This window comes from Lathyrus oleraceus, chromosome 7 (assembly GCF_024323335.1).
Source record: "Lathyrus oleraceus cultivar Zhongwan6 chromosome 7, CAAS_Psat_ZW6_1.0, whole genome shotgun sequence".
Taxonomy (NCBI): domain Eukaryota; kingdom Viridiplantae; phylum Streptophyta; class Magnoliopsida; order Fabales; family Fabaceae; genus Lathyrus; species Lathyrus oleraceus.
This window is the reverse complement of record NC_066585.1, coordinates 3,856,092-3,868,102: the sequence shown is the minus strand read 5'-3', so window position 1 is coordinate 3,868,102 and position 12,011 is coordinate 3,856,092. Positions and strand designations below refer to the sequence as shown.

General features: G+C 32.6%; 1 protein-coding gene across 1 annotated transcript; it reads left to right on the top strand.

The window, feature by feature from the left end:
* Positions 1–5,423: 5,423 nt before the first annotated feature.
* LOC127108136 (ATP-dependent zinc metalloprotease FTSH 3, mitochondrial) lies at positions 5,424–8,093 on the top strand. The gene is made up of 2 exons (XM_051045560.1): positions 5,424–6,127; positions 6,268–8,093. The coding sequence occupies exons 1-2, from the start codon at positions 5,546–5,548 to the stop codon at positions 7,696–7,698; spliced, it is 2,013 nt and encodes a 670-aa protein (XP_050901517.1). The 5' UTR covers positions 5,424–5,545; the 3' UTR covers positions 7,699–8,093.
* Positions 8,094–12,011: the final 3,918 nt, after the last annotated feature.

The window sequence follows — 12,011 nt, the reverse complement described above, 5'->3', positions numbered from 1 at the left end:
CCGCAATCGAGATGGAAGAAAGATTAATAGCATTGTTATTAGAGAGCACGGTTTGATTCAGAATGAGATTGATTGAGTTTCTTTTGTTAGACCTGAAGTTGTCATGCTTGAGTTTATTGTCTCTTCATCTCAAAATCTGTGAAATAGAAATAAAAAGTTAGTTGTGTACATCATTATTAAACAAGGTAAAAAATTATGAAATGTATTTAATTATATATGTCAATTTTAAATGAGTTATTTAATTATAAAATGAACAATGATCATATAAATTATTAAATATTTTTTTAATAATTATAAAATAATTATGTTTTTAATTTGAGATTAAATTTTGTGTTTTAAAAATTCAACATTTTTCTATCTTCGTTAAATTAAAAAGATGTTCAAATTTTGTTATTTATATCTAAAAAATAAAATAGAAAAAAGAAGTTGGAGAGAAAAATCAAAATAAAAGTGAGAATGTGTGAGAAAAAGAAATGCGAGGAAAATTTAAAATTTAAATTAAAAAAAAAATGTGAGAAAATTAAAATAAAAAATGAGAAATAAATAAGATAACAAAAAAAGATGATTTCAATTTTTATAACATTTATTAATTACAAATATATATTTAGCTAGAACATTTTAAAAAATATAATAAAAAGTTTAACTAGTTAATTTTAATATATAAATAGTCGATAAAAAATAAAGTACATAAGTCTTTGGACTTAGACCCTCTTCAATAAAAAAAGTACTTGAATAAAAGTTCATGATATGAGCAAATAGAAAATTACAAACCAATTTACTTATCTAATTGATTTATTAAAATCATAGTAATTATTGGAGGGATTTATTTTAAGAGTTATGCATTAAATAATGGGTTAATGGAGAAAGAAATATTATCAATTATTTTTATGTTAAATCAATTTATTGGAATCATAATAATTATAGATAGTTTTTATTTGAAGAAATATGTATTAGTTTATGGATTAGTGGAGAGAGATTTATATACTAAATTAATTATTGGAATCATATTAATTATAGGTGATTTTTATATTAAGAGTTATGTATTAGTTGATTGGTTAGTGGAGAGAGAAATATTATCAATTAATTTGTATATTTAATTAATTATGAGATTAATTGTTATGCATCGTCGGTGTAAAGAATTTTACACTTTCAATACATCACAATCATCCGTGTAAAATATCTTTACACTGTCAGTGCATTTCAATTAAACTCATTAATTTATTAGAATGGTAGTAATTATAGGTGGTTTTTATTTTTTTTATATTTTTTATATTTTTTTTGAAGTGACGTTGTGGCTATCTATTTAAAAAAAAACTTACTTAACTAATTATCATTATTAATTGTTTTTTAACTTAATTAATTAATTATTAGAGATTTTGGAGAGGGTGTTGAAGTAACATAGCTATTTATTTTTAACTTTTAATTTTTTTACTTAATTAATTAATATCTTTATTAATTTTTTTAAATTAATTTAATTAATTAATTATTATTATAAATTATTAGAGGTTTTGGAGGAAACTTTGATGGAAGAAATTATAAGATTATAAAATAATATTGATTTTAATTAATTTATTAATTATTATTATAAATTGTTAGAGATTATGGAGGAAAATTTGGTGGAAGAAATTATACGAGATAGATATTTTTTTTTAAATTAAGATTTTAATATTTAATAATGTGTATTTATATTATAGAGTTTCAAAATTTATCTCTCATCTTATAAAAAATAAAATATAAATTTTTTAATATTTTAAAATACATTTTTATAAAAATAAATCTAATTATTTAAAACTAAAACAATCATGACAATTAATCAATGTTTTAAAAATCGAACCGAACCGGCCGGTTCAACCCGTTGGACCAGAAATCGGAGATGAATTCAGTTTGGTCAACCTTTCAAAACTGTTAGTGGGTCAAAACCGGAATAAAACCGAAAAAACGGATTGAACCATTCAAAACCATTCGAACCAAAGAGCCGGAGCCGATTTTGTAAAACCGGACGGTTCAAAAAAATCATAAAAAATAACCATTTTTTTATTTTAATTTTTAATATGTCAATATCAAAACTTAACATACTTCCCCCAATCACAACAAAGAATTTCATGTTTATTTTACCACCATACAAACTTCTAAATTTTGTCACTGCATTATAGTTTTTCTTTCAACCACACTCCATCATCATCACACTGTATCTTTTAAACATAGTGATATCCAAAATAATATTGATTGTCGTTCAAGTCAATATTGTTTGTTGTTGTCAATTAAGACTTCTTTGTCATAGTTTAACTCAAATTTATTTTTTTGTTTAATAAAGTATAATGTATTATTTATTTTTAGTATTCTATCTTATTTAATTTAGGTACTCTTAACTATTTGAACTTTATTTTAGTTAGTATATTTTATTATTTTAATATTTGTTTGAATTAGTTTAACTTATTTTATTGTAATTCTTTAATGTGGTCAAATTATTCTTAAATAAAGTATATAACTATGTTATGTTATTATATGTATTATCGATATTGTTGTATTAATTTTGTAATAGATTTTTGAAATATTTATTTTATTAAGTTGTGAATGTATGATTATGTGTGACATATCTATGAAACTTAGTTTTATATTATTAGTTTATTAAATAAACGGTTCGACCGTATGTTTAACCGGTTTAACCAATTAAATCTTAAACCGCAAGCTTCATCGGTTCGATCTCTAATTCGATTTTTAAAATATTGCAATTAACTCGATTTAATCGAAAAACAAGCAATAATTTCAGAAAATACATTTTCAGAAATCTACTGAACAAAAAAAATAGAAGTCTATAAGGTAGCAGAACCATAACTATTGGATTGTTAAAATTATTTGACTTCAATTATATATGTCTAAAAAGTATACTAGTTTAAAGATGTGACAAACTTTAATGATTTCCCTACTAACTACTTTACTCTTTTTGAAGAGTTTTATGATATTCATATTGATATTTATCGACCATTGCAGAGTTGCCTTCATCCACTCCGTTCATACCATGCTTCAATTTCATTAATCATACAATCATATAGATTTCAGCTATCTTATTTGAAATATAATGTTCAATTTTCCATTTTTATTTGGTTTAGCATGTTCTACTACCTTATAGATTTCTATTTTTTTTATAGAAGATTCCGGAGATTCATCTTCGGAAATCTTCAAAAACTATTGTTTTGGAATAAATTTATTTATAAAATTGAGACGTGACTCAAAAATAAATGAATTGTGTGTTTGAGATCTCTAGAATTTGAAGGTCATTTTAGTTTTTTCGCGTGGTGTCTAAGAAACATATATGATATATTAAAAAATTCCCTTAATCATCTTCTGTAATATGTAGAAATGATAAATGAACTCATATTCCATCCACATAGTGTAGAAATGAGAATTGAGTATTCAAATCTATATCAATTCAAATTAAAGTTACAAATCCATCTAAAAAAATTGTAAACTAAAATGTATTGAATGTGTTTATTAACTTTTAATATATTACTTATGTTATATATTATTTCAAACATATTATTTCTTAGTATTTTTTATAACATTAAAAAAAATAAAATTGTAATTTAAATATCCAAAAACTGATTCAAATTAAACTGCATTAAATTGGATCAGATCATTTCAGTTTTTTTAATATACTATCCAAAATTGAACTAAACCACGAATAAATCTATCTCTAAATCAGATGAGTTTTTGCCTCAAAACTAATTGAAACTGCTCTACAAAAATCCCTAATATTTATCATGCTCATACACACAAAATATATATTTATATTTATATTATTATATAAAAATGAAGATTTATCAATTTAAATATATATATATATATATATATATATATATATATATATATATATATATATATATATATATATATATATATATATATTTATAAGAGAAAATTGATTTTTTTAGATTCATTGAGTAATTAATGTATCCGGTCCATGATACAGTCTAAATACATTGATTATTTAATGAACCTAAAAAATAAGTTTTTTCTTATAAATAAGACTGGAGGAAGTATTAAACTATTATGTATTTTTGACATGAATTGCAGAGACTAATTCCTCGAGTCGGGAGGATCACAATAGACGATAAAACTCTCCTTGAAGAGATTTAACATTGTTGCATGTCTAAGGTTGAATTCAAACCCATGAGCTCTGATTTATTATTATATATTTAATATAAATGTTTATTTATTTAATAATTTAATATAAAATATTTAAGGATATAATAGAAATTTGGTATAATTGAAAGAAGAGAGAATAATATAAAATATTTAGGGTATAATATAAAATGCCTAAGATTGAAAAAACAAATTGACATAATTAAAAGAAGAGAGAATAATAAATATTTAAGAGTATAATAGAAAAAATAATATTAATTATTAATTACTATTATAAAACGACTTAAATTGTGGTACCAAATATTTTTTCAAAACGGTTTTTAATAAAAAATAGAGATAGCAATAATAAAAATATTTAAATTTTTTAAAATTCTAAAAAATACCGGATAATTACGAGGTGACAAATTAAATTCTCTAAATTATTCGATAGAATAGTTCCATTTTATCTTGAAAAACAAAAAACTTAAACTTTTCAAGTATTACTAGTATTATTTATTGAATTTCTCACCCATTCTTTTAATCAACAATTTTATTACGATGCATAAAATTCGTTATAAAAAAATGTCAGTACCAAACAATTTTGAGGGTTACGAGCAAAATTGGATTAACATCGATGCATTGAATATGAGATTAAAAAACTTCAATTTTAATTTTATTAGGCATTGAAATGCATGTTTTTAGTGTGCAGTGACATAATTGAATTTTTAATAAATTAATTTTAGAAAAATTAAAAATAAGTTAAATATAAAATAATTTACATTTTAATATAATCCTGTAAAATTGAGATTAAAACAAATTTAAACAAAAATTACCTTTAGATCTAAATGACTATTTATCTTTTCATTTATTTTATAGATTAATAGTTAATTTCACTCCAGTTAATAAGTAATTTTTTATTTTATGCATATTAATTTTAAATTAAATTAATGTTAAAATAAAATCAATAATAATAAAAAAATCAAATAATCATTGTTAATAGATATTACTATTTATGTATCAATAATGTTTAAATAAATATTTATTAAAATATATTTAAGTTTATCCAAAAAAATAATATTAAATGACCTGATTGGATAAATGTGACGTTAATAACAAAACAATGAATATTAATCTCAAATCAAATATTGTAAAAATAAATTAAATTATTAAAATTAAGAGAGATTAATATTTATGTATTAAAATTATTTATTAAGATATTTATGAAATTAATCTAGAAAATGAAATTGAGTAGATCTGATTGGATGAATGTCCCTACCATGACAGTACATTGAATATCAATCTCCAATAAATTTTGAAAAATATAATTGTTGAAATCCAAACAAATTCTTTGGCTCAAAAACCCTAATCCCCTTTTCATTTTCACTCCAAAAAGTGTTCCCAATCCTTGAAAAAACCCTAATCAATGGGGAATCGTAAGAAAAAATCGAGTCTGAAGTCAAAGACAAAGGATCAAAAAGGTTTTCGAGAATCATTGGTGAAACAATTTCAAAAACATCTCACCAAGTTGTTGGTGTTTGTACTACTGTTAGGGCTATTTGTTTTATCTTTTCGTTTTGATTCTTTTGAGAAGGAACAACAGGTTAGTTTTCAGGAGTTTAGAAATGAGCTTTTGAAACCAAGGTTAGTTGACCATGTTGTTGTCTCCAGTAAAGGTTTGGTCGAAATTTATGCTAGGAAGTTTTATCCTAATCAAACAGAGATTGATGTACTCCAAGGGAAGCAATCTGGTGGAAAATATGTAGGTTTTTTCTACATTGCTAGTGTTGATTCTTTTGAGAAGAAATTAGAGAGAGCTCAAGAACTACTAGGCTTTGACCCTAATGATTTTGTTCCTGTTATTTATTCTTCTGGTAATTTTTTGTTCTCGGAGATTATAGGTTTAGTTTCAAGCATTTTGCCTTTGCTATTTCTAGTGTATATGAGTGGAATTTATAAGATCTTTGGACCACAGTATGTCAAAGTTGACAAAAATGCCAAAAACAAGGTTGGTAATGGCTTATATTTTTTGTGTTTTTTTATCAGCATGTTCTTAGTTGATTATTGTCTTTTCCATTACTGAGCTGTGGTGGTGAATGTGATTAGTTAGTGAGAATGTGTTTGTTGTTTTGAATTCATTTTGTTCAGGTCTATTTTAAAGATGTTGCTGGCTGTGATGAGGCAAAGCAAGAGATTATGGATTTTGTGCACTTTCTCAAGAATCCTAAGAAATATGAAGAGCTTGGTGCTAAAATTCCGAAAGGGGCTCTTCTGGTGGGTCCTCCAGGTACAGGGAAAACCCTTTTAGCTAAAGCAACTGCAGGGGAGTCGGGTGTGACGTTTCTTTCGATAACTGGTTCTGAATTCATGCAATTGTTTGTTGGTGTTGGAGTATCTAGGGTAAAAAGCTTGTTTAGGGAAGCAAGGAAGTATGCTCCTAGTATAATATTTATTGATGAGATTGATGCAATTGGTCGGTCAAGGGGTGGCGAAGGCCAACCGGGTTCCCGTGCAAATGATGAACGTGAAAATACTTTAAATCAAATGTTGGTGGAGATGGATGGTTTTGGAACCACTTCTGGAGTTATTGTGCTGGCAGGTACAAATAGACCTGAAGTATTAGACAAAGCCTTGCTAAGGCCTGGGCGTTTTGATCGCACAATAACGGTCGATAAACCTGACGTCAACGGCCGTGACCAGATATTTCAGATTTACTTGGAAAGGATCAAACTTGACCACAAGCCTTTATATTATTCACAAAGGCTTGCATCCCTTACTCCAGGATTTGTTGGAGCAGACATTGCTAATGTCTGCAATGAAGCTGCCCTGATTGCTGCAAGGACGGATGAATCACATGTCACAATGGATCATTTTGAGGCAGCTATTGATAGGATCATTGGTGGCTTGGAGAAGAAGAACAAAGTAATAAGTAAGCTGCAAAGGCGTACCGTTGCTTACCATGAAGCAGGGCATGCTGTTGCAGGTTGGTTCTTGGAACATACCGAGCCATTGTTGAAAGTAACTATTATTCCTCGCGGAACAGCAGCTCTTGGGTTTGCCCAGTATGTTCCAAATGAGAACATTCTCATGACAAAGGAGCAGCTTTACGATAGGACTTGTATGACCCTTGGTGGCCGGGCTGCCGAAAAGGTTCTTATTGGAACAATCTCTACAGGAGCACAAGATGACTTGGAGAAAGTCACCAAGATGACATATGCTCAAGTAGCCGTCTATGGTTTCAGCGAAAAAGTCGGCCTCCTTTCTTTCCCCAAAAAAGATGACTCGTATGAGATGTCTAAACCATACAGCAGCAAAACTGGTGCAATAATTGATTCTGAAGTGCGTGAATGGGTAGACAAGGCATATGAACGAACAATAAAACTTATAGAGGAACACAAGGAGAAAGTGGCTGAAATAGCAGAATTGCTGCTTGAAAAAGAAGTACTTCACCAAAATGACTTACTTCAAGTCTTGGGCGAGCGACCCTTCAAGAGTGCTGAAATCGCCAATTATGATAGATTTAAGCTAGGATTTCACAATGAGGAGAAGGTTGCAGAAACCACCGTCAATAGAGCCTGAGGCCGGTCTCTCATAGTTGAATAAGTTCATTTTCATTATATTTTTGTTACTATACATGAATTTGAGGCGTTACTAATACCATAGATGTGATAGATTGATAAAACGTTCATTTTAAAAGAGAAGTAGAACAGGATTTTATTTCATTGATGTTGTCAAGGAAGTGTTACTGTGCCATTCATTGGTAAGAATAGGTTATTGCTCTTTTATTGGGTTCTTTCTTGTAAACTTAGTAACAATTGCACTTGAATGAAAAAGGTGTCAATTTTGGTAAACCTATGGGTGAGATTTGTGTATTTAAAGGTTAAATATTTTCCTGAAAAATGTTGCTAAAAAGGCTTTAAGAATGTTGTTTATGTGATGCTCAGGATATTATGAGTATGAAGTTCATTTTTTTTGAGTACATGTTCCTTATGGTAATCAGTATGTTAGTGATTTCGTATGATTTATTTATCCTCTTTCAGATGTTTGTTTAGTCAAGAATTATGAGAAAAGTTATTTTAAGTTGTTTTATTTTAATTCTATTTTACAATTTTTAAATTATTTTTTGGATTTTTTAAAATTTATAAATATAAAAAAAAATTTAATGGCCCAATCTGTCTTAAGAAGAGTGAAGTTTTCAACTTTGCACCTCTGATGCCTCTCCACTCATTTTTTATGTAAAAAAAAAGAATTCAACATATTGGTCACTCTTTGACCCTTATATGAACCAAAAGAACATACCATTATAGGGTTGGAAAAGTTAACACAATTTCTTACTGGACCAATATTTAAGTTAAAAAATACCCCCTCTATTTTTTTAATTATAAATGGCTTTTAACTTTCTTACACATACTTGGTTATTAAGTTTTGCTAATTTTTCCACTATTACCCATTTTAAAGTGACACTATGCGGTTATTTCATGAACCAAAAATATTAAAATAAAAAAGTTGAATTTATTTTATTATTTTTTCTTTCTCTTGAATAAAGTCATTATACATGTTTTTTTAATTCCTCTTTTTTTTTTTTCTCCCTTTCAAACTAAAATTCATGTACTTGGGTGTTACATTTTTAAGAGAGATAAATTTTTAAAAAATTCACAATTTAATGGGGAGTTTGAGAAAGAAAGAGATAATTTTTTTCTAAAAAATTGGATTAATGCATTATAATACAACATTAAAAATGTTTTAATGTCACCGTGCATTGGAATATAATATTTATTGAAATATGAAAATTCTAGAAAAAGGAGAGAAATTAGGATTATTTTAAAAAGATAAAAATTAATTCTACATTAAAATTACAAAATAACTAATATTTTGACATATTTTTTTCTCTCCAAAATAATTTATAATAAAAAACGAGAGAGTATCAGTTAAAAAACTCAATTCACTTGTGAACTATTATAAGTATTAATTGAAGTGTATTAGAAATTACGTCTAATATCTCTTTAATATTTTTTTATTTATCAATTATTGTTTGGCTTTTCAAAAGTGGTTTTATCTCACTAGATTATGAAGTCCTAAGTATTTAAAATGATTTTTTGAAATTGAAATTAAGAAAGATCGAAACTTTATTTATGATTTCTTCTTTTTACAACTTAGATCTATTGATAGCATAATCTGTTATTGGCGTTTTCATTCTTGAATTAATATCTCATAGATCGATCGGATCATCTTTCAAGAATTTGGATAATGCTATTCAAGTTGCTGATAATTATATTGAAGATGCAATCAGTCATACTCATCATTAAATGGATTAGAGGTTTCATGAAGCAAGTCTGAATAGAACATCAATTAGGAAATATCCAAACTAGAATGGATAATCAACAACAACTTCTAGATTTAAGACATGAATCGACCATGACTACTGTTCTGGACTGGGCCACGACACTTAGCACGGCACGGCCCAATGCTCGCCAAGCCCACGTCCAAACGACCGTATCCAAGCGACCACGAGGGCACGTCAGGTGAACGACCGTCCGCCCGGAGAATGTCTCCCCGGCCCCTTAAATACGTGTCGGACAACGAGCGGGTCCTCCCCATATGATCTCCATCCACTCATCGTCAACCCACGCCGCGGGCACCTAAGTTGTGTCGGGCAGAGCCATAACGGCATCCCACTCACCACGTCACCCAACTCCCCTATATTGTCTCCTTAGGGATAGGGGCAGTTGGACCAGGGGGCAGACCTTGGTCTAGGTCTTAACGCTTCTTACGCGTCCCCTGGCAGCTCCTCCTTGGGCCTAGCTAATCCAGCCCATTAGGAGCCTTGGCCCAGCGCTGGGGGCTCAATATAAATACCTCTTTCATGGCAAAGGGGAAGGTATGCTAACTCACACTCTGATAATCTCATTCTGTACCTTTTCTGACTTAAGCGTTGGAGCACCTTGCAGGTACACCCCCCTCTCATTTCATTCTCCGGCCCATTCACCAAGACCTTGGAAGGCCCTCCTGATCAGGTGAGATCAGTGGCGCCGTCTGTGGGAACCAGCTATCCCCATCTTCATCAAACGAGGATCAAAAGCTCATTTATTTCTGTCCTTCCAACATGGCCGGAGAACAACATAGCGATCACAGCCGTCCCCTCGTCAACTACAACAGGGACGACGGCCCACCATCCCATGAAGCGGACGTTCGGGACGGTCATCCATCCACCCCGTCTCCAGAGCCCCAAAACAACGGAGATGCCTCTCACGCCCACAATTTAGGGGCAGAGACATTTCATCCCATTCCCGTCCCCGTTGAAGGAGACGCCGTAATGATTGCCATGGTGAATGCCCTCAATCAGGCCGGTTCTATGCTCCACCAGCAGCACGAACGAATCATGGCCCTCGAAGCCGAACGACAAGAGGCCCGGCCCCAGCCGGTGAGTAGGATACAACAACGTTCGGAGCCAACGAAGAAGCGAGGACGTCGCTCTCCCGAACCCCACGCCAGCAGGGCACGCGCCCATCGTGACGGTGGTCGAGCGAGAACATCACCAAGGCGCGGGCACAGCCCCGACAACAACGAACTGTCTCCCTTAAGGAGCGACGAGGAAGATTTGCATTGCCCCCTATCTCGGGCAATAATGGAAGCCCCGCTCCCCAAAGGCATGGAGAAACCGCCAAACCTAGCTGTGTACGACGGGACTACAGATCCCGACGATCACGTCGACAACGTCAACGCGATGCTCGACTACCGCAATGATATAACCGGGCACCTCAAATGCCGACTGTTCTCAACGACCCTCAGGAAAGGGGCCATGGCCTGGTACAAAAGCTTGGCCCCTGAGTCCATTACGTCATGGAGAGTCATGAGGTCCATGTTCACCCGGCACTTTACAGCTTCCCGTCGTCACCCCAAGACTGAGGCGACCCTTGAAGCCATAGTGCAGAAGAAGAATGAAACACTGCGCTCATACATCGAGCGATTCAACCAGGAAGCTGTCGAGGTAGATACCACCGAGCACATGAAGAAGTATCTCCTCGAGAGAGGTCTCTTACCCGGCAGTGAACTTAGCAGAGCCGTAGGGATCGAGCCTCCCCGCACCTTAAACGAGCTCCTGCATAAAGCCCAGGCCTACATCAGATACGAGGAAAAGCAGGTGGCACACAATGCCCGCAGCGGACGTAACGCTGGGGAGACCGAGCACTCAAAACGCGAGGACACGAGCATTTCCCGTCGCAACGGAGACAAACGAAGAGAAGAAAGACCTCGCGAGGTCCGGGAAGGAAGAGGCCCCGCGGGCAGATATAGCGAGTACACCTTACTGACAGCTCCTCGAGAGCGTATCCTCGCAGAATGTATCAACTCTGAATTTAAGCAGGGCAGGGTCAGGTTCCCAAAACCGTCTGCGCCAAAGCCCCACACCGACAAATCAAAGTACTGCCGGTTCCACAGAAGTCACGGGCACGTGACCGAAGACTGCGTCCACCTGAAAGATGCGATTGAAATTTTAATCCAAGAAGGGCACCTGAAGCCGTACACGAGGAAGAACGAAGCTCCCAGACACGACGAGCCAGAGAAGAAGAGACCCCGGGAAAACACACCCCCCGACAACTCTCCCTATCAAGTGGCCCTCTGCGTGTCACGACCGGAAGATTTCTTCCTCCCCGAACCATTGCCCGAGGGCAAGATCACTGCACTCAGCCCCTGGGAAGACTTCCCTACCACACTGGTGATATCAGGAGGAGGAACTAACGGGGAATCCGCGGCCCTCTCCGTCAAACGTAAGTTCGACGAACTCCTACTGACTGCCCCCGAGCAGAAAGCGACATTGACAAAATACCGGGGAAAATCCAACCCAATATCCTTCTTCCTGGAGGAACTCCCGGGCGGATCCCCGAACTCGGCCA

Bases quoted from the DNA above. Each gene is read 5' to 3' on its own strand.
- LOC127108136 (XM_051045560.1), top strand. From the start codon at position 5,546: ATGGGGAATCGTAAGAAAAAATCGAGTCTGAAGTCAAAGACAAAGGAT. The intron at 6,128-6,267 runs GTTGGTAATGGC...CATTTTGTTCAG, and splicing joins ACAAAAATGCCAAAAACAAG to GTCTATTTTAAAGATGTTGC.